Raw genomic sequence first — 22,151 nt, forward strand, 5'->3', positions numbered from 1 at the left:
CCCCAGATCACCCTGGCCATGTTGGAAGTGCAGGGCCTTGTAAGGAACTAGTTTTTTACTGAGCTGGAGGGCAGCCAGTCACCCACCCTCTGATCCAGCAGCTGGTTCCTTGCGGGTTTCCTTCTGGACACTGAGGTGCTGGAGAGGATCCAGAGGCTGCTGCCAAGCCAGGAAAGGATTTGGAGCATGTCTCACATGAGGAAGGGCTGAGGGGTCTGGGGCTGTTGAGCCTGGAGAAAAGAGGCTCAGGGGAGACCTTCTCACTCTCTACATTTACCTGACAGGAACCTGTAGCCAGGTGGGGTCTGTCTGTTCCCCCCAGGAACAAGCAACAGAACAAGGGGAAATGGCCTCAAGTGTCACCAGGGGAGGTTCAGGCTGGATGTGAGCAGGAATTTCTTTGGTGCCAGGGCTGTCAGGCATTGGAAGGGGCTGCCCACGGAGCTGCTGGAGTCACCGTCCCTGGAGGGGTTTCAGAGCTGGGTGGGTGTTGCACTGAGGGCAATGGGCTGGTGGGTGATAGGGCTGGGACAGAGGCTGCACTCCATGGGACGCTGCCAGCTGAAACCTTTGTGATTCCCTGCTGCAGGAGAGGCTGAGCCCAGCCCCACTGCTGGGTGAGGAGATGCCACCCGCCATGGGCTGAGGCCTGTGGCCCGTGCAGAGCGATTTCACAGGGCGACAGCCAGTGAGGGTCACACGGAGAAGGGACGATGTAAGAGAGGTGTCTGTGCATTTGCATTCCCAAGGGGCAGCCACAAGCAGCTGGGTGCAGCCACAGCACACGGGCACCTGAGGAGAGCTGCTGGAGAGCTGCGGGGAGGAGAGCAGAGAGGTGGGGGTGGGTAAGGGGGTGGGAGTGCACATCTCTGCAGCAGGATCCCATCCAGGGCGGCTCACTGCACAGCACTCTGTGACAGGCAAACCCAAACCACCAGCCCCAGCAGCAGCCAGGCCCTGGCACAGCAGAGGCCTGGGGAGGCAGCAGCCAGCGCTGGGGGCCAGGGGAGGCAGCAGCCAGTGGCCACCCGCTGCTGGCAGCCGCTCCACTCCCTGTCTCTGCTCAAAGCCCCCTTTGCCACTGCAGACCCCCACCCCCAGGTCTGTGCTGCCTGTGTGGAGCTGCAGCTCTGCCCAGCAGCTCCTCGAGGTGAGGTGTCTGCCTCAGGGGATGAATTTCTCCTGCAAATGAATTTGTACCTGAGATTTGGCATTGGAATAGTTTGCTTTTATCTAATGCTGCGACACCAACAGTCGATTGCAATGGCATTAATACACCTCTCTCCTACACCTTCTTTCCTCTGAGGATTTAACGGTGATGGATTAGACCTCATAAAACTTCTCTGAGGTAGAACAGGAATCATTTTGGCCTCCACTGTTTTACAGCCACTCTTTTGGTTGAACACAGAGATACTTCATCACTGATTCACAGAATCACTGCAGCTGGAAAGGAGCTGCCGCAGTCCCAGCCCTGCCCTCACCTGCCCAGCCCACCACTAACCCACAGCCCTCAGCACTCAGCCCTCAGACCTCAGCCCCACGGCTTTGGGATCCCTCCAGCCCTGCACTGGGCTATGGGCAGTGACAGCACAGCCCTGCACTCACAGGGGCAGGGGCAGGGGCTGGGGCTGGGGAAGGGGCAGGGGCTGGGGCAGGGGCAGGGACAGGGGCAGAGGCTGGGGCAGGGGCAGGGACAGGGGCTAGGGCTGGGGCAGGGGCTGGGGCAGGGGCAGGGGCAGGGGCTGGGGCAGGGACAGGGGCTGGGGCAGGGGCAGGGGCAGGGGCAGGGGCAGGGACAGGGGCAGGGGCAGGGACAGGGGCAGGGACAGGGGCTGGGGCAGGGACAGGGGCAGGGGCAGGGGCTGGGGCAGGGGCAGGGGCTGGGGCAGGGGCTGGGGCAGGGACAGGGGCAGGGGCAGGGACAGGGGCAGGGACAGGGGCTGGGGCAGGGACAGGGGCTGGGGCAGGGGCAGGGACAGGAGCTGGGGCAGGGGCTGGGGCAGGGGCAGGGGCTGGGGCAGGGGCAGTGCTTGGCCCCCAGGCTCAGGGCTGTGCACATGGGGCCTTTGACACAGCTCAGCACGTCAGTGAGACTGTGGCGTGTGTGCAAAAGCAAAACCCCTGTGCAGGCTCTGAATGCACCGTCGTGGGGACAGGCACTCACAGGGGAAAGCTGTGGCAGACGACAGCACGGGGTGGCAGCAGCCTGGGCTGTGTGGGGCCGGCCCTTCACTTCACACCGTGTGTGGGGCTGGGCTGAGACGCCTCCCAGCACTTCCCTGTGCCAGCAATAGAAATGCCCTTGGGAATGTTGCAAAACACAACTGGGAGGGACAATGAGCATCAGAAGTGGGACACCAGGTCAGGCAGAGCCGTCTGTGCCTGTGCAATCAGCCCCACAGGAGGGAAACGCTGTGCTCTGGGACAGCAGGTGAGCACCAGCCCTGGCACAGAGAGGAGGTGGCAGGAGGCAGGGACACGCTCTGAGCCCAGGTGCAGAGGGGCTTTGCAGTTACAGCTAACGTGAGTGTGGCACCGATCAAAATAAGCACAGGGACACACATCATAAAGGATGTGCTGATACAATGACAGATCTTCTGCTCAGGGGGCAGAGAGCGATGGGCAGCGCCTGGGCGCTCACACCATGGCACGTGTTGGCAGGCAGAGGTAACAGTGTGCGCTGTGTGAGGCTGTGTGTGGGTGGAGGGCAGGGTGTGCTGCTGGTGTGCTGCCAGGCAGCCTGAACCGCAGCAGCCGTCCCAACACCGGCACAGAGAGAAGCCCCGGCGGGCTCTGGGGAGGCGGCTCTGTGGGGGTGGGCTCCCCAGGTAACAGTCCCCAGTAGAGGCTGTGCACCTCGCTGTGCCTCTGACCTCAGCCAGGAGACACACCTGCACTGCCCAGCGCTCGGCCTCTTTCATGACTGCATGTCCATCTGTGTCCTTTCTTCATGGGGTGGTGAGGCAGGACGCACATCTCCACTGCCCATCCCTGCGTGCTGCCCCTGGGCATCCCCTGTGCTCGCAGAGCTGCTCCCGCCTTGCCCAGAGAGGTGTGAAGCCTTGTCTGGGCAGCCAGCCTCCCTGCAGAGCAGGGACAGCAGCGGCTGGCTCTGGCTGACCACAACCACCCCACTTCCAGACGTGTCTGGGGGCGTTTTATTTCTGGGGGGCATTTACAGACGTACAACTTGGCCTGCCAAGGGCCCAAATGTTCTCAGTTCTTAACCTGCGTGTGTCTGTGGGGAATTCAGCACAGCAAGCCTGTTTAGCTTTAAAAGGCTTTTTATATAACCCTGACCTTTCCAGCCAGTGAATATTGCCTCTGGGAGCAGCAGCCACACACGTGCAGCTGCCAGGACAATAACAGGGCACAGCAAAACCTACTTTATTCTAAAACCTTCCTCAAATATTAGGGCAGTTCAGCTCTTTGTATTTGAATTTCAGATTATGACTAAAAGGTTATCTGTCTAGGCTCAGGGAGGACGAGGCGAGGGTAATGGGCTGAAGAGAGAAATAAGCACAGAACAAACACAGAAGGCACAAGCAGACCTGACCTACATCCCTGGGCTGCGCCTGCAAACTGGGTCCTGTCGCCAGTGGTAGGTGCAGGAGTGTGAAAGCAGGAGTAAGCTGTTGGAAACGACCCAGTTCCCCTGGAGAATGAACTGGAGGCACCACAGTTTTCTTCTCTGACCCCCAGGCTTCTAGGTGGAAGGGGAAAATGTATTTGGAGCAGTGATGTGACTCTAGGCAGGACCATCTGAGCAGTGTGTCCCTCACAGACACGTCCCCTAACTGTGCCTTTGTGCAGCTCTTTTATTCCCCACTCTGTGGCTGTGCTGCTGTGTACTCAGTGATGCCACTGTGGTGCTGGGGCTGGGTGCAGTGGCTGCCAGCACCCTGAGCCCAGCCTGCCCTGGCTGCCACGGCTCCACGTGCAGGATGAATGCCTGAGTGCAGGATGAATGCCCGAGGGCAACATCCCCCAGTCTGAAGTGACTGTGGCTTTCTCAGTCAGGATGCAGAGCAGCCCCTGATGAATGCAATCAGGCTGTAGCTGGGGGAGCTACCACCTCAGGACGCCACTGGGCCGTCACGTCTCCATGCTGTGGCTGTAAGGCACGCGAGCAGAGCTCCATCTCTGCACCAGCAGCTCCTGCCTTGCTGCACACAGTGCACCTCACAGACACGTGTGCCACACGGGACGTGCTCCTCTCATCGTGTCAGATGCCCACGAAAGCCAAGGCAGATGCAGCAAAGAGCAAACTCTACAGCCAGAGGCCAGACTCGTCTCCACTGATGCTGGTGACCAGGGGCCAGATCATCTTACATGGTGCTGTGATTTGACACCTTCTACTGCCATCACACCTATGATTTCTGTTTTGCTTTCCTGGGCAGTGTTTTAGCCTCAGTTCTTTGGTGTAGGTGAACCAAACAGCTGACATACACCAGTACTGGTGCTAGTGCAACGCTGCTGACCTTCCCAGGCAACACCATTAGAGATCATGGAAGAGTCATAAACAGTTCAAGACTCTGAGGTGACAAAACACCTCAGGAGAGAGCTGCAGACAAGCTGGGGTGAGGTGTGCGGGAGGGAACCAGAACTGATTAGGGATGAAAATGCACTGGGAAGGCACAGAAGCAACAGGAAGAATTACCTCTGCAGAAGAATTACCAGCAGCCTGGGCCTTCCAGCACTTTGCAGCTGTGGCTCTCGGCACAGCCATGCCCTCAGCCTGGAAGCAGACAGGAGGCTGTGAGGTGTTCCTGCTCTCCCTCACCTCCACCCCTGCGGGCCCTGAGTTAGGGCTGTGGGAGATGGCTCTGTGAGAACTCACAGACCCTCCCAGAGGCAGTTTCACTTAGCAGCAGCAGAGCTCCTGATGTAACCAGAGATGGAGGCTGTCCCTGTGCAGTCGCCCCCAGGATCCTGGCAGAGGTGACAGCACACAGCTGATGGCAGACCCCAGTCCCTGTCAGAGACAACATCGGCACCTCAAGGCCTCTGTGCACATGCTAAAAGCACCTAAGAAGCATTAACCTGTTTAGAAATGCTTGCTACAGACCCCCTGGACAATCTACCTTCCTGCTCCACAGGAGATTCGTCAGGTATCAGTATTTCTATGGCGAGTGTTAATCTGAGCCTGGGCTCGAAGCAGCCACTGGTGTTTCCACGCAGTGCTGCTCTGCAGAGCCCCTCATGCCCCAGGGGCAGGAGCACTGGCACCCCAGCCACTGATGCTGGCAGGCAGGAGCACAGGGTACTGCTGGAAACTGCTGCTGTCCCCAGAATACCTGCGCTCACCCCCTCCAGCCCTGCTGCTGCCCGGCACCAGCCCGGGCGCACTGCGAGCCAGGCTGAGCAGAGCAGCCTCCCACCCTCAGCCCTCCCCAAGCCAGTGCTGCTGGGAGGACATCAGCCCCCTGCAGGGAAAGACAAAGCAGGAGAGGAGTCCAAACCCCAAACGTTGCCAGCAGCAGAGCCGTGGGGTAACACCAACTCAGCGGCAGGACGCAAAGAAGCAGAAGGTGGCAGCGATGGCTTCCTGCAGCGTGTGGCTGTGCTGGCCCCACGTGCTGGGGTGCTGCTCTCACAGCTTGAGGAGATCAAGTGGGCTGCTTCCCACCTAGCGGGGAGAGCAGGTCCAGAGGAAGATGGCAGATCACAGCCTTGACAGATACAGATGAGGCAGCCTCGGGCAAGCTGTGTCAGGCACCTGCAAGAGCGTCCTGTCTCGCTGTGACCATGAGCCCCCAGGCATGACACAGCACCATGACACAGCACCACGACACAGCACCATGACACACAGGAGGTGCAAGGACAGGCATACAGCCTCACAGAACTTACCTTCCACCCTAAAGAGACCCCTGCAACACAGGAGCCCCCAGGCTGATGAAAGACCTGCTCTGGACTTTGCCTCAGGCCTGCTGTGAATGTCACCCTGTGCCAGCTCAGCAGGAGGGGACAGGAGAGCGGGGCTGGGCATTCAGCCACAGCTCAGGTGCTGTGCCTGCTGCAAGGCCCTGGCTTCCCAGGGGCTCTGGACACTGAGGCTGGCGCAGGGGGCAGTGGGGCCGTGCTGCAGGACAGCTGAAGGGACTGAGGTGCTCTGCAGGAAGCTGCCCAGTGCAGTATTGCTGCTGGGGCCTCGCCTCTGCCTCGTGTCCTGATGCAGCACAGCCTTCAGAGTCTGATGTGCCTGTGGGCTGCTGCAGGGCACGACGTGGGCACAGAGCTTCCAAAGAAGTGCCAGTTTAGTTCTCTCACCAGAACTGAGAGCCTTTGGCAAGGAGGCAGGTGAAACCCTTCTGAGGCTGGTGAACTTCATGCACACTGTCCGCTCTGGAGGAGCACAGAGAGCATTTCAGCTCATTTCCCATCCAGGCTACGCTGGTTGTGTGCAGAAGCTGCAGCAGTTCTCAAAGGAAAAAGAAACCAACCCATCAGCCTTCTGGGTGCTTTCCCCTCCCCCAGCAAGAAGCAAAGCCTGAGCACTGCGGCATTTCCAGTTCACCAGGAGATTGTTCCTGAGTAATGTTTAAATATTTCCTTTTGTTACAGTTCTTTCAAACGCTTTTTTAACCTTCCCCTCGCTCTTGGGCAACTTTGAGAACCAAACTTCCCCTCTGCTTGGAAAAGCCTGAACATTTTGTCAAGTTGTTTCTGATTTTCTTCTCTTGGCCCTCAGGGGAAGGAGAAGGGAACATCATTTTCTAAATCCAATTGAGTGCTCAGATAGTTTTGTCCCTCCCTCTCCTTCCCCTTTCCCCCAGAAAAAGAAATTACTTTCACAAATAGCCCATTCCCTGAAACAATCTGCTGGGCTGCAATCGGATTAGCTCTGCACACGGGGCTGCAGAGCAGGCTCAAACGTTGACTCACCCATTTGGAGACGCAGCCCGAGACATTCTGCCTGAGCACTCTGCCCCTGGACAGACCCTTGCCAGCTCCCCAGGGAGAAGCTGATCCCCGAGGGAAGTCACACAAGACCAAAGCCACGTGTGCTCTACGGCAGCTCTGCGAAGCGGGGCCAGCGCCCACTGGGCTGCAGGAAGGAGCCATTTGTTGGTACCACTGAAGACCAGGATGAAATAGAACGAAATAAAACATCAAAATACAACATGTTTTCAAAACGAAAACCTGTTTCAGCTTTGTGCCACCTCCTTCCACTTCGGGGTGTGTTTTGTAAGGTACATAACACATTACCACAGCACTAACAAACGCGGGGGCGCTGTGGGTGTCTGGGTTAACCCTTCCCACGCGTGCTGCTGGTGGGAGTGTGTGATCAGCAACGTCTGCAAGCCACTGCTCTCGAGCAGCGTGAGATAAAAGCCGTTTGCCACGGACAATGGCAGGCATGGTTTTGCAGAAGTCCTTCTAGGTCAGGGGCTGCTGGCAGCAGAGGCACCAGGCTGTGCCAGCAGCCCCGGGAGCAAGGCAGGGACTGTGCAAGGGCAGAGCCCGCCACGCTTCCAGGGCAACCCCCAGGTGGGAAGGACCACCAGAAAGCATTAGAGCTTCGCACCACCTCCAGCACTCTCTGGGTTAGGTAACGACCCCGTGGAGGCTGCTCAGAGGACACAGAGCCCCTTCCTCAGCTGCAGGCAGGGCACAGGCAGGCAGCCCCTTCCTCAGACACTGCTCAGCGGAAGCTGCTGCCTGCCTTAACCTGCCCCAACACGGAGGGGAGACGAGCTCTCAAAGGCAACTTGCCAAGGAACCCTTACTGAGATGTTTGAAACCATAAAACTCTTGCTGACCAGCTAATACCCTTGAAGCAAGGAGAGAATGTTTCTGGGGATGAAGGGCAGACAGATTGGAAAGCCACAAAAAACCAAAATAAGAGGCTAGCAAGATAAAATGGCCCTTGGAGCCCTGCTCAGCAAACAGCAGGTAAACCTGAGCCCTCACCAAGCCCCAGGGAATTTCAGTGGGCTGTCACTGGCTCAGGGGGTGGGGGAGAGTGTGGAAAGGCTCTCAGAAGACTCAGACTCAGGCCAGGAAGGCCCATAAACAACCCCAGAAGCGGAGGTCTCCACCTCCACGGTGACAGCCCATCTGAGTCTTGCCTGCTGGCTGCTCAAGTTTAAGGGTTAACCCGTGACGGGATTTCAGAGGCAAGGCACGCAAAATCGCTTGAGACTGCCTGGAGTGTGGCTTAACTCCTGGAGTGTGGCTTAAGCAGCTGAAAGGACTTCAGAAGAGCAAAGGTGTGGTCCCAAGGTCCTGCTCCTCTGTGTGCTGTCCTCACACAGAAGCACAGCAGTGCATACCGGGCATGTGGAAATGAGCAGGACTGAACGGCTGAAGATAACGAAGCCAGGTGTAAAACACACAAAGTGGAGGAAAAAGAGGTACCCAAGGCTCCCTGCCAGCTGCTACAGGACAGCTGCTGGCATCCCTGTCTCTGTCAGAATCGAGATTGCGTGCAGAAGAAGGCAAGAGTCAGGGCTGTGTTCCCAGTAACCTGCTGTCCCAGCCCATACTGTCAGATCAGCCCTGGGGCTCAGGGACTGATTCTTCTGACAAAATGAAGAGGAGTAGAATGAAGAGAAGTAGAGCCTGGGTCTAGTGTGGAGTCACCTGCAGCTTTGCTCAGGTGTTTAATGTTGGGTGAAAATGTGGTGTGGCAAGATCTGAAGGCTGAGACACTTGGTCCTGCAGAGTTCCTCTGGCCACAACCTAAAGGTAACGGGAAGTATTGGGATGGTGGCCCTGCTCATGGACATGGTACCAGAAAATCAAACTGGGGCTGGCCAAGAAGGTGGAGAGTATTGTCCACTGTGTGAACATGGGACAGTGCTGCTTCCAAAGCAACAAACAGAGCAGGATGAGAGTGTTGCTTGGGTTGAGAGAGGACCTTTAACTCCAAAAATGGGTCAGAGGAGATGTGTTTAGGGGATACTCAAGTTGCCTATTGACATGCACACATTGTTCCCTTTCCTCTGAAATACACCCCTCCCTGACACATCCTTTCCCTGTCAATGCTACTGCTTGGCAGACAGGGCAGAAGCTTCTTTCAGAGCAGAGGAGGCTGCTTTCCACTTGCACTCAGATGCAACTACTCACGCGGGCAGCTGAGTGCTCTGTGTTAGGAGGATCCACAAGAGAGTGTGGTATGGTGTGAGTGGCACCCTGTTGCTTGTGGACAGCGTGGTGTGCTTTAGTGGCTGCCTGAACAACCTGCTGAGCAACAGAGAAGCAGGAGAGGCTCAAAGGCATTTGGAAAGAGTGCTCACTGGGAAATACATTACTGCATTTCTTCTGTGGTTTGAGTGGCTGCAGATGGACTTCTGTGGCTTTCCCTCTTAACCCACATTTTCCAGCTCGGGTGCAAGGTGCTGGTTATTTGCCCATGACCAATCTCTCTCTGAAAACAAGGAGATGTAACTCAAATATTATATATGCTGACAGCACCAAGACCTGGATGTTTGAAAGGGCCTGGCAAACCAGTCAGAATGTCACGAGCTACATTGTTCTGTGTACTAAAAAATTAGCATAACTTCCTAGTTGCAGAGCTCCAGAAGATCTACTGTATAAATATTGAAGTCAAACATGCAGAGTATGGGAAGGTTTCAAAATACATGTAACCTTTAATAATCTAAATCATCCAGATGGCAAAATAACAAAGCCACCAACAGAAGTGTGGCTGATCCCCAGCACCTGTGGAAAAGGAAGAAAAGCACATCCCCGATATGTTTCCCATGACCAATCATGAGCAATGGGTGAGTAAAAGTGTTTTCTGAGCTTTGGAACTCTAATCAATAGCAAATGGACAGGCCAAGATGCTAGCAAAGATGCTGCTGTCTCAGCATGAAGCGTGGGTTTGTGCCTTGGACCAAACAATGTAGCGTCTCTGTGAGCACAAAACTGGGCAGCTTCAACCCGACCAAGGCCCAACACAGAGTCACCTCTTTGCTTTCCTAAACCCTCCATGCCCCAGCTCTGCTTTCTTCCTCTACTTGTTACAAAACTGGATGTGATCACCTGAACTTCCACTTGTAATCCCGTCCGTCAGCAATGGCTGCACGGAATTGCTCTAACACTGCCCAGTCTTTGTCACGTACATGCCCTCTGATGCCCTCATTTCCCTGCTGAATGGCGTCTCCTCCAGCCCCAGCATTAACATATTCCTACTTCACAAGAGGCACCACGAAGTTATAAATGGGCTTTATATGCAGAGTGAAAAAGAACACAAGAAGGCTGGGTATAAATCTCTGTTCATTTTGATGCCTGGTTGGACATTGTTTGGGAAGGATCCCTTGTCCCCAGTGCATCGTCAAACAAAGGATGTCTCTGCTTACCTAAGTCTGGCTGCAGCATGAGGTCACAACCACGCAGCACAATGCCATGCTGCTCAGTTGCTGCACCAGGAGAAACAGTCTGAAAGAGTTTACTGGAGCCTTCTTAACCAACCCAAACTGCTTTGAACGTCACAACCAGTGTAAAATAACCTGGCAAACACGGTTAGACAGATGCTGAGAGGAACTGGATGATGGAAATCTGACAAATATTTGCCATTAAATCATAGAATCACAGAAAGGTTTCAGCTGGCAGAGACCTTTCAGCCCATGGAGTGCAGCCTCTGTCCCAGCCCCATCACCCACCAGCCCATTGCCCTCAGGGCAACACCCACCCAGCTCTGACACCCCTCCAGGGACGGTGACTCCAGCAGCTCCCTGGGCAGCCCCTGCCAATGCCTGACAGCCCTGGCAGCAAAGAAATTCCTGCTCACATCCAGCCTGAACCTCCCCTGGTGACACTTGAGGCTGTTTCCTCCTGTAAACACACAGTGAAATGCAAAGGCTGAAACCTACTCTGCTTTAGTAGGAATTTGAGAGGCATGTGGTACTTTGGAACAAAACCTGGTTTGTTTCGTGGGTTTTTGTATACTAAGGCAAAGATGACACTCTGGATTGAGACAATTCATTATTTTAACAGATAAGGTGAGAGGTGCATCTGCAGCCATCAGAGATAACACAAAGATGTCACTGCATGGAAGAGTTAATTCCACAAAGATTTAATTGTCAGATTGTTTGTAAGTGCCTATGACGCACTGATGTAACTCAGCTCTGCTCCCCTGATGTACATGAATGGTGTAGTTGTCGCAAATCTGCTGGGAAGAAAAACTTACCTACAGCAGCTTAGATAAGCAGAGATGTCCTTTATGGACAATGTACTGGGAACACAGGATCATTCCCAAAGAATGTCCAACCAAGCACTAAAATTAACAGATATTTATCCCCAACATTCTTTTGTTCTTCATTACTCTGCATAAAAGCCCACTTGGAATTGTTCATTAAATTTACCCTTTACCTGGATTGATCATTTGTTACTTTCACACGTTACATCACTCTAATCAACTGGTCCCTTATTACACAGGTTATACATATTCATATATATTTCACAATCACTTGGCCAGTTGACTGATTTCAGCTGTAGATTATCTGGTGCTCTGAACCAGAATGGTACTAATTATCTGGTGCTCAGAACCAGAATGTTACCTGGTGCTCAGCACCAGAAAGCTACAGGGGTTCAGGACAGCAAACAGCCTAATGGCTAATACAACAAACTCTTTTCTTCCTCTGAAGCAATCACTCCCAACGTTGTTTTGGGGTGTTTCATGGCTTGCAGGTGCATGGATCTAAACAATCCCCCTCGCTACCACTCTTACAGTCACTGTGCCTGATTTCTCACGCGTGTTCCTCTCCTTGGGAGCAGCTTCACCAAGCAGGCCTGGTTTTGCTTATTTGTGCTGACTTTTTATGAGTTTTACTGAAAAAGTGACTATTCAGTAAGACCACTTGAACTTTTATACCTTCTATAACAGAGGCAGTGAGGCTTTTAAGATTTACACCAAGCACAATTATTTCTGGTGAGCAGGCACAATTTCCTGGGAGAGGAATGTAATTAGACAGAGGGCATCTGATGTGTTACATATTGTAATTAGCCGTTTTGTGATCATGATTTCCCAGTTGTATCAATACAAGACTGAAAAAAGCATTTCTGGGAGCAGTCAGCCCTTGAAAAGCAGGATTTAGCTAGCACTGAAAAGGTGCTAAATCACCACAGCACAATTCAGAAGCAATCCAGGGTTTATTCATCATGAAGAGGCTCATTTGAAACACGAGAACACGGTGAAACACTCTGAGTTCCTTCAAGAGAAGCAGCAATTAGCTTCTCTTAGAGGAGGAAATGAAAACCCACAGACCTGAATGGCCACCTCCTTGCAACAGCAGCTCCCATGTTTGTGTCATGGGCAGAAGGTAACCAGCAGGCATTTGGATTGTTCCTGTCACTGAACTGTTATGTTTGTTGCTCCTTTTCTGTATCACAGGTGCACACCTCTGTAAACGCTGCAAAAGGACTCAATGCACGTGTTGAGGCTGCAAAACACCTTGAAGAGTCCAACCAGGAACCCAGCACTGCCACCTCATACCAGAGCCACGAAAAGCAACACGCAGCAGGCACCCAAGAGAGACTGACATTTGTTACTCTCCCTTATACTGATTCTACTGTTAGGTCACTGTGTTCAAGTCACCATTTCTCATCTTGTCAGTTAAAAAACAATCCCAAACAACTGGCAAGCAGATTTGCACACAACGGGGAAAGCCTCGTAGGTTCAGCAAGATGCCAGCCCCAGGGGAGCTGTGGAGGACCTTCTGCTGGACAAGGCTCCATCAATCACACCTTTCAGAGGCCAGACCACACTCTCAATCATGCCTTCCTTCCACATCTTTTTAATTAAAATCTTAATGACACAAAGAAGATTCAGAAGTCTCCCAGACCCCTTTGAGGTTGCTCTTGTGCATTTTTCTTCTCTGTGCCCTAGTTGGTCATGACCTCTGAGTGTTGCATCTGCCCCACGAGGGATAATGACAAACTGTGTCCTGCAATCTGTAGTGGCTCAAGAGGCCTGTCTCAGCCCTGTTCTGTGGTGAAGGACATCTGTGTGACTCAGGCTGAGCAGCCAGGGCAGCCAGGTGTGACGCTGGCTACAGAACCATCAACTGTGCCCTGGCTGCAGTGCACTGACAAAGCTTGGAGGGACCATAGAATCACAGAATGGTGGGGCTTGGAAGGCACCTTTAGAGATCATCCAGTCCAACCCCCTGCCAGAGGAGGTCCCACCTAGATCAGATCACACAGGAACATGTCCAGGTGGGTTTGGAAACCTCCTGAGAAGGAGCCTCCACACCCTCCCTGGGCAGCCTGGGCCAGGGCTCCCTCACTCAAACACTGACACAGTTTGTCCTGATGTTTCAATGGAACTGTTTGTGTTCCAGCTTCATCCCATCACCCCTTGTCCTGTTGCTACATACAACAGAAAAAAAGTGCTGCCCCAACCTCCTGACACCCACCAGTGAGATATTTGTAACTATTAATGAGTTCCCCCCTCAGTCTCCTCCAGACTGAACAGCCCCAGGTCCCGCAGCCTTTCCTCACAAGGAAGATGCTCCAGTGCCCTGAGCATCTTGCTGGCCCTGCACTGGCCTCTCTGCAGCAGTTCCCTGTCCCTCTGCAGCTGGGGAGCCCACAACTGGACACCCAGGTCTTTGGACATACGAGGGCAAGGTGCAGCTGCTCTGACGTGCTCGTTCCAGTGCTGCTGCTGGGGTTCCTGGTAAGACAGTTGTCCTCCAGAGACTAAGCACCACGTTCCAGGGCTTGACCACCCTCACAGTAAAGTGTGTGATTCCTCACACAATCCTTAATGCAGGCCCTAGGGGGCATGGTTACAGTTTTCCAACTGTTTGCTGACAGGAAGTCTTGAACAACTTCTGGCAAACTGTGGACAAACCTTTCTGATGCTCCTTCACACAATTTGCTTCCATTTATCTCAGTAGCATTTCCCTGTGTCCTTTGTTCCCCCACTGTCATTCCCAGTCTTCAGAAGCTAAAACAAGGTAAAAATCTCACTCATTTAATTCCCAGGAAGCCAACAAGCTCTGGGCAAGGCCCTGTGCCTGTTTGTCTGGTAGCTGCTTCAGACTTATGCAATCACTCGAATGCAGAAAGGGAAGAGGCTTCCAGATATCCTCTGGTCATCCCTCCTGCACACAGACGTTAACTTCCAACAGATGTTGGTCTGCTTGTGGCAATTAACTGAACCTGGGAGAAACTGCAGTTTAAAAATACTCCCCTCTTCACAATCCTCATCTTTTTTATACCTGGAAGTATTTTCACACGGATCAGCTGAAAACCCAGTTCACTGCATGAGTCACACACACAGCAGGGCAGAGCTACACCTGGCATTCCTACTGACAGAAATGCTCATGAAACCGTCCCCACACCAAATCCAGCTCCCTCAGCACTTTCTAGTTGGTCATCTTTTTTAATAAACGAGCTCAGGACAGAGGGAAGACTGTGATTGCTACAGCTGCGTGTACAAACTCACCCTGTCCTGCCTGGGAGGACATGAGCTGCTGCTGGCAACCTTCTGTAGGGCACAAGCCCAGCCCTGCGGTAGCCAGGCCTGTGGGAAGGACACGAAGCGCAGATTTCCTAAGGCTCTGTGGTTCTGTTTCCAACACCGTGTAGCAGCCTCCGAACGCTGAGGCAGGTGAGTGACGCGCCGGGACGAGATGCCCTCGATCCCTCCTGCAGCCAGTGTGCCAGACTCCCCGAGCCATCCCCATTCCCGATCGCTCACACCGCCCAAGGTCAATCTCCCACCGCCCGGGGCCGATCCCTCACCCTCCATGCCCGTTCCTTCACCCCCTGGGGCCGCTCCCTCGCCCCAGGCCCCTTCCCTCAGCCCCAGGCAGGTTCCCTCACGCCGGCATTCCCGTTCCCTCAGCCCCGGGCCCGTTCCCTCCCCCAGCACCTTCCCCCGCCCAGCCGCCCCATTCCCGTTCCCTCAGCCCCAGCCCCGGGCCCGCTCCCTCCCCCAGCACCTTCCCTCCCCCAGCACCTTCCCCCGCCCAGCCGCCCCCGGCCCGGCCTTTCCCCGCCCCGCGGGGCCTTTCCCGGCGCGTCCCGCCCGCTCCGCTGCGGCCAATGAGGGGCGGCCACGCCGCGCCGGCCCCGGCGCGAGGTGCCGGGCAGCCGCCTGACCCGCGGGCCGGGGCCGCCGCCGCCGCTGTGTCGCCGCTGTGTCGCTCCGCAGCCGCGTCCGTCTCACTGTGCCGTGCCGCGGGGTGTCCGCTGCCACGGGGAGCGCCTTCGCGCAAGCAAAACGGTCGGGCGGCTGCAGGGCCAGGAGGCGAGGGCCCTCGCGGGCAGGCCCCTTTGCCGCGGTGCATGCTGGGAACTGTAGTTCAGGTGGCCGCCGAGCCCGCCTCCGCGAGCGGGGCGGGGGTGGCGGAAGGAGACTACAACTCCCGGGGAGCAGCGCTGCCGCCGCGCCCCCGTTAACCGGCGCCGGCTGCGGGCGGGGGTTCGCGCTGGGCCCCGCGCTGCGCGTGTTCCGAGGAGCCGCTCGGGAGGCCGCGGGCAGCTTCCCGCCGCCGGTCGGGCGCGGCGCTGAGCGGCGGCCCCGCCATGGATCTCTTCGGGGACCTGCGGCGCATGAACAAGCGGCAGGTAGCGGCCGGGAGCCAGCGTCGCGGCGCAGAGAGCTGCGCTGGGCCGCGCCGGGGCCCCTCGGGACGCCTGCGCACGGCCGCGGCCTCGCCCGGTCCTTGCCCGGGAGCCGGTGGAGGCGGCGGGGCCGCGTTGAAGCTGAGCGGCCGCGTTGCTGCGCCGCGCACGGGACCGCTCCGCTGGGCAGCCGCGGCGTCTGGGGCGAGGGCGCGTTCTGGGCCCTTCAGAGCGGGCGGCTTTGCGTTCTGTTGTGCTGTGGTCGTGCGAGTATCTGGAAGGGAGGCTGTGAGACTGGTGACAGACCTGGTGATGCCGTGACAGGGCCCTGGTTTGCGCTTTTGTAGTGTCAGTCGCTTAACGCCAAAGCTTCAGAGCGGCTTTTGAAGTCTGACCAGTGCTGAGCCCTGCCCGTCCCAGGACCTGTGTCTTTCAGCTGGAGTCTGGGAATTTCTGGCTCCGTACCTTGCCCAGACACTGGCACAATCGTTTCCCACCAGGGTATCTTTTTACATGGCCAAGAAGGAGAAAGACCAGAAAGGGCGTAGTGTGAGGTGTCTGCACTGCTGCAGCGGCTGCCGAGGCAGCAGGCTTCGGCACAGCGAGTACGATCAATAAAATATCTCCCACGTCAGAAATTTCTGCCTGACAATACGAGGAAACCGTCTTTTTATCGTCTCTCTTAGCTCCCCCACCTCCTCTTGTAAAACAAAACCAACTGCTCCGAGTCTGCTGCTGCTGGGCTGCAGCATTTCCTCTGCGTGTGTGCTGAATGCTTATGAGCTCAGGTGGAAGTCAGGGACACGTCATCAAAATAGGTCTAATCACGTCCTGTATAGCTTCTGATACTCGAGGAGCCTGCCAGTGGGTTCCACGGCTTCTGGCAGCAGCGAATGGGAGCGTGGCAGAGGCAGAGGGGAGGATTGACTCCGTGCTGCAGTGTGGTGTGTGTGCCCACACGCCTTCTGCTGGAGCATGACTTCAGCATGCGGTGTGCCTGGGCTGGGGCTCGGGGCTGTGCAGGGGTTGAAATGCTGCGTTGTGCTTCTAAATACCACACAGTAACTTCTGAACCCAATTTTCTCGTTTCATATAGCTGTATTACCAAGTCTTAAATTTTGCTATGATAGTGTCTTCCGCCCTGATGATCTGGAAGGGGCTGATTGTGGTGACGGGGAGCGAGAGCCCGATCGTTGTGGTGCTCAGGTAAGTCACTGCAACGGCTCTTTCGTTGAAGTCCAAATGTTTCTTTGTCCTTTTTCTCCTCCCTGTCCCCCTTGGATAGATTTGGAGTTGGAAATTTCACCTGCTTAAAGAAGCACTCAGACATGGATCTTAGAATCACAGAATGGCTTCAGCTGGCAGAAAAGCTCATGGAGTGCAGCCTCTGTCCCAGCCCATCACCCACCAGCCCATTGCCCTCAGTGCAACACCCACCCGGCTCTGAAACCCCTCCAGGGATGGTGACTCCAGCAGCTCCCTGGGCAGCCCCTGTCAATGCCTGACAGCCCTGGCACCAAAGAAATTCCTGCTCACATCCAGCCCGAACCTCCCCTGGTGACACTTGAGGCCGTTTCCCCTTGTTCTGTTGCTTGTTACCAGGGAGAACAGACTGACCCCACCTGGCTACAGCTTCCTGTCAGGTAGTTGTAGGGAGTGAGAAGCTCTCCCCTGAGCCTCTTTTCTCCAGGCTCAACAGCCCCAGATCTTCCCAGTGCCCTTCCTCACAGGAGATGTGTGCCAAATCCTTTCCTAGCTTGGTAGCCACCTCTGGATCCTCTCCAGCATTTCAGTGTATCTTCTTCTAACCCTCAGCAAAGATTGCTCTTGTAATTGCAGTCTGATGTTCACTGCACATCTGCTGCTTCTAAAAATGTCAAAAACGTTGAGAAATTAGTTTTCTTCACTCAATTAATAGATGCAGTACTCGAGATGACTTAGTGTGTGCATCGCTGCTCAGGGACAGCAGTCCCTGGATAGGAGTTAGCATTCAAAAACATTAACTCTACTTTAACATAAATCCACGTAATGCTCTGAAGAAAACAAGAAGTGTGACACGTCCTGAAGCCACTGAACACTTTCCCATCGATTCGTTGGGTTTTTGTTTGTTGGGGCTGTTTTTTTACTCGTATGTTTGTTTGTTTTTACGTTGTATTACAGTGAAACTCCTTTGATGAGTAAATTGTACTTACATGTTGCTTCTCTCTCAGTGGTACCTCACTGCAGGGACATAAAGAGCCAGTGGTGCAGGCCTGTGAGTGCTGGTCAAATGTATGACATTAAACATGTTCATGGAAGATTCAGCCTTTCAGAAACTGAATGTGTGTCAGCAAGGAATGCATGTAGTGAATAACAGTGTTTCAGTGAGAGTTGCCTGTTGGTGCTGTTAGTTAAGGGGTCTGGAATGCTACTTTAAAGCTTGTTACAAGCCATACTGCAGCTGGGCCTTGATCTGACCATTAACAGTAGTCACTGATGTCAGCGTAACCCTTGCTCCTGGCAAACTCTTTTTGTGTACAGAACTACCTCCTGTTGTACTGGGAAACGTTCTTCTTTTGGCTTTTCACTAATGGATTGGTTTTCTTAACCAGAGTGGCTTGTTTTTTCCTTCATCATAGCCACAATACTGTTACTTTCCTACACAGCTTCTGTCTGTCAGGCTTCTGCAGGCTCAGCTGGGTGACTTACTGAGGTTTGGATTGTGTTAAAGATCTGTGTAGATATTTCACGTTAAATTCTGAGTTTATCTGTAAGATTTAACTGTCCTGGGGTCTTATGATGCTTCCTTCATTTACCATCGTGCCAATAAACTCTCTTTTTGTTTGCAGTGGCAGCATGGAACCGGCTTTTCACAGAGGAGACCTGTTGTTCTTAACCAATTTCCACAATGACCCAATCAAAGCTGGTGAAATAGTTGTTTTCAAAGTCGAAGGCAGAGACATTCCAATAGTTCACAGAGTAATCAAAGTGCATGCAAAGTAATGCAGCTTGACATTTTCCTTCTTTCTGAATAACATGCCCTTCCCCGACTCTCAATTGCACTTTAGTTTGATAGTGTTTGACAAAAAGGGCAAGTGAATATATGCTGTAGAGTGTGGTCTGCTTGGAGGCCCTGACTCCCCTCCCTCAGCAGAGCTGTGCAGGTTCCAGGCATGTGACTGTGCCATAGACGAGTCCAGGAACACGAGATGTGCAGGCTCCTTTAGCCAGCAGCAACGTCTGTGTGAGCAGAGTCCGCTTCTGTGCTGACTGTGATTTTGGTTATAGAGAGAGCTGCTTCTAAAAGCCAATCTCTAAGAGCTCTTGTCTCAAGGTCGGACCTGTAGATAAAGTCTGACAAGTGAGTGGTCTTTGCTAAGTGAAGTTCTTCAGAAAGCAGATTTGAGTGGGAATAACAGAAAAGGTTCTGTGTGTGTCCACGAGTCACAATGCCAACAGCAGCTCATGCTGAAAAGCACCTGGTAGATGCTTATTTTTACCTTCCTTGCATAGACCTGGTGTGATAAACAGTTCCCCCTTAAACCAGAGATGCAGTTCTGGTTCTGTGTGCAGCCAGAGGCTGACCTGGAGGTGGCCAGCGTATTTGCTCCTCAGGAAGTGCTGTCTTTGTAACGCTCTGTTTCTTAATATTGTTACTTGCAATTAGCAGCTTCTGGAGCACAATATGACTGAACTTCACTGTATTTAAACAGGAGTGTGAGAGCCCAGCCCTGCAGGCATCACCTGCCTGGTAGTGAAATGGGGCAGGTTTTCTGAGCCATTACTTCTGTGGGTTTTTTAATTTGCCACATGAACTAATACCAAACTATAGCGAGGTTTTGCCTGGAACTCACCCTCTTGTTTGACAGTGAGAGAGTGACCTGAGACTGTTGCAGTATTAGTGACAAAATACTGAACTTGATGTGAATCTGCAGCTGCTTTCGAAGGCTTTTGTTGTTTATTTCCATCAAAAGAAGAGCAAAGCTGTGTTTTGGCAGAGCTGTAGTTAGTGAGAGTTAAAGTGTACAGAACTTAGAAGAAAATTGCCTAAAGCTTTCTATTACTCTACCACTGTCCATCCTGACAGAGTGTTTTTAGGGTCCACCTCGTGTGAGATTTGTGGGTGAGATTCAGTTAAGTTCATTCTCTAATATGTGATTACTAGAGAGTAAGGGTCTTATTCCACCATTTGTTAAAAAACCCCTTTTACTACAGTGTTGTTTGGTGACATTTCTGTTCTGTTGAAAGTGCAGTTTTTTTCTGTCCCAGATAGGCACACAGTGCTTTTGTTGAGGGGGGTTAGTGCCTGCTGTGGGGTGGAGAATATCCCCTTCCTGTCCATCATTTAGTTACTTTCAGCAATTGACAATCTGAGGAGCATGTTAACACTTTTTGTTCACAATCTGTTGACTTGTCAGTGAAGTCTGTAATGTTGATGATTTAATGGTGTTTGTTAAATAAGCAGGACTGGAAGTAAATATTGGTATCTAATCATGTAGCACTTTTCATCTTCATTGTGTTTTCTAGATGTTAATTGAGGTTTTTTTAATTAAGTCATGTTTAGCTTATCACCTTGTTGCCTTCTAGAGAGACTGGGTACATCAAATTTCTGACTAAAGGTGATAATAATGAAGTTGATGATAGAGGCTTGTACAAAGAAGGTCAGAACTGGTTAGAGAAGAAGGATGTTGTTGGAAGAGCAAGAGGGTAGGTAATGCAAAATGTCTGTGTACTTTGTAATTAAATACAAAGAAAAATCATAACTTAGCTCCATGGGTGCTAAAAACTAGATATGGTCTAGTATTTGCTTAATTTCTCCCAATGAAATAGTAACTGCAAAAAACTACCTGGGCAGGTTGTTTCTGTGGGGCTGTCCCTGATGGGGAGAGTGGAAATTCCATTCCTGGAAAAAAAGTCACACTGAAAAAGAATTCACCAGTACAAACAAAATTAAACAACTTGCCCTTGTAACTGCTAGAAGTTACTAGGAAATTATTTCATGGAATCACAGGATGGTGGGGGCTGGAAAGGACCATCCAGCCCAACCCCCTGCCAAAGCAGATCCCATCTAGATCAGGTCACACGGGAACGTGTCCAGATGGGTTTGAAACCTCCTGAGAATGAGCCTCCACACCCTCCCTGGGCAGCCTGTGCCAGGGCTCCCTCACTGAAACACTCAAACAATCTTCCCTTATCTTTAAATGGAACTGTTTGAGTTCCAGCTTCATCCCATCACCCCTTGTCCTGTCACTGGATACAACAGAAAGAAAGTGCTGCCCCAACCTCCTGACACCCACCAGTGAGATATTTGTAACTATTACTGAGCTCCCCCCTCAGTCTCCTCCAGACTGAACAGCCCCAGGTCCCGCAGCCTTTCCTCACAAGGAAGATGCTCCAGTGCCCTGAGCATCTTGCTGGCCCTGCACTGGCCTCTCTGCAGCAGTTCCCTGTCCCTCTGCAGCTGGGGAGCCCACAACTGGACACAGGACTCCAGATGAGGCCTCAGCAGATGTGGCAGAGCAGAGGGGGAGCAGAACCTCCCTGGCCCTGCTGCCCACACTCTGCTGGATGCCCCCAGGCTGCCATTGGCTTCTTGCCCACGAGGGCACTCAAATAACAAGTTTTTGTATCTAAGGGGAAAAAACCTATTTCCCATTCAGATGTGCATCAGTGATGGGTGTAAAGCATTGTCCTACACGGGAGTATTCAAGGCTGAGTAACACTGAGACGTTTGTGTGGTACTGGAGGGTTAATTTTACCTTCATGTGTTTTGTCCATTGCAGGTTTTTGCCTTATGTTGGGATGGTAACAATAGTCATGAACGACTATCCGAAGTTTAAGGTACGTACACGGACATTGTGGGTGCTGGAGTTTAAACTGGGCAACAGCAAGCAAAGGCAGAGTTTGCTTATAGGAATGAGGATTAGTGGATTTCTTTCTGTAGCTTGGTAGGTAGAATAAAATGCACTGTGTTTTCTTGCTTATTGTTATCCAGTAGAACTGAGCACCTGGAGTGATTTGGAAACATCTAATTTGTGGGAGTTTCATTAAGTGAGTGCAGCCTGATGCCTCTTTGGGGTCCACATGGTCACATTCCTGCAGCCCCACAGGAACACAGCTCTCCAATTGTGTACTCCTCTGGAAGATGTAGATGGAGAACACTTTGAACAATCTGTAATTTCAGAACTTCTCTGCAGACAAATTCTAATGAGGCTGTATCCTGTGTTTGTCTTTCAGTACGCTCTGCTGGCAGTGATGGGGGCGTACGTGCTGCTCAAACGGGAATCCTAAAGACAAACGGCACTGTTCCAAGATCAAAGGACAGAGTTAAATACATGGGGGGGGGGGGAAACTAATATATTTCAGACGTTTTCATTATGTATGCGGTGACCAAACTGTGCAAGCTTCTGTCTTGTCTAAATAAACTGCAACTAAAATGAGTAAAGCTGCTGATCAGTGATGTAACGGTGTATTTACTGCCTTAAATAGCTGCTGCTTTCAGTGTGCTCCTTTGAACAGCACTGACTGCCAGTGCTAAAGCAGCTTATGGCACTCCTAAACATGCTGTGTTGTTTTCTTCTTCAGTGGTACTGCATCTGAACGTCCTTTCTCCCTCCTGTCTGTTAACTATTGGCTTATTTTGAATC

The 22,151-nt window shown here is 52.8% G+C and overlaps 1 protein-coding gene across 1 annotated transcript; it reads left to right on the top strand.

Annotated features, from left to right (window-relative positions):
- Window positions 1–15,342: 15,342 nt before the first annotated feature.
- Window positions 15,343–21,957, top strand: SEC11C (SEC11 homolog C, signal peptidase complex subunit). Its single transcript, XM_062018957.1, has 6 exons — window positions 15,343–15,528; window positions 16,622–16,731; window positions 18,354–18,503; window positions 20,092–20,211; window positions 21,288–21,345; window positions 21,742–21,957. Exons 1-6 carry the CDS (start codon window positions 15,487–15,489, stop codon window positions 21,793–21,795), a joined length of 534 nt encoding a protein of 177 aa, XP_061874941.1. The 5' UTR covers window positions 15,343–15,486; the 3' UTR covers window positions 21,796–21,957.
- Window positions 21,958–22,151: the final 194 nt, after the last annotated feature.

Source organism: Colius striatus, chromosome Z (assembly GCF_028858725.1).
Source record: "Colius striatus isolate bColStr4 chromosome Z, bColStr4.1.hap1, whole genome shotgun sequence".
In the NCBI taxonomy this organism is placed as follows: domain Eukaryota; kingdom Metazoa; phylum Chordata; class Aves; order Coliiformes; family Coliidae; genus Colius; species Colius striatus.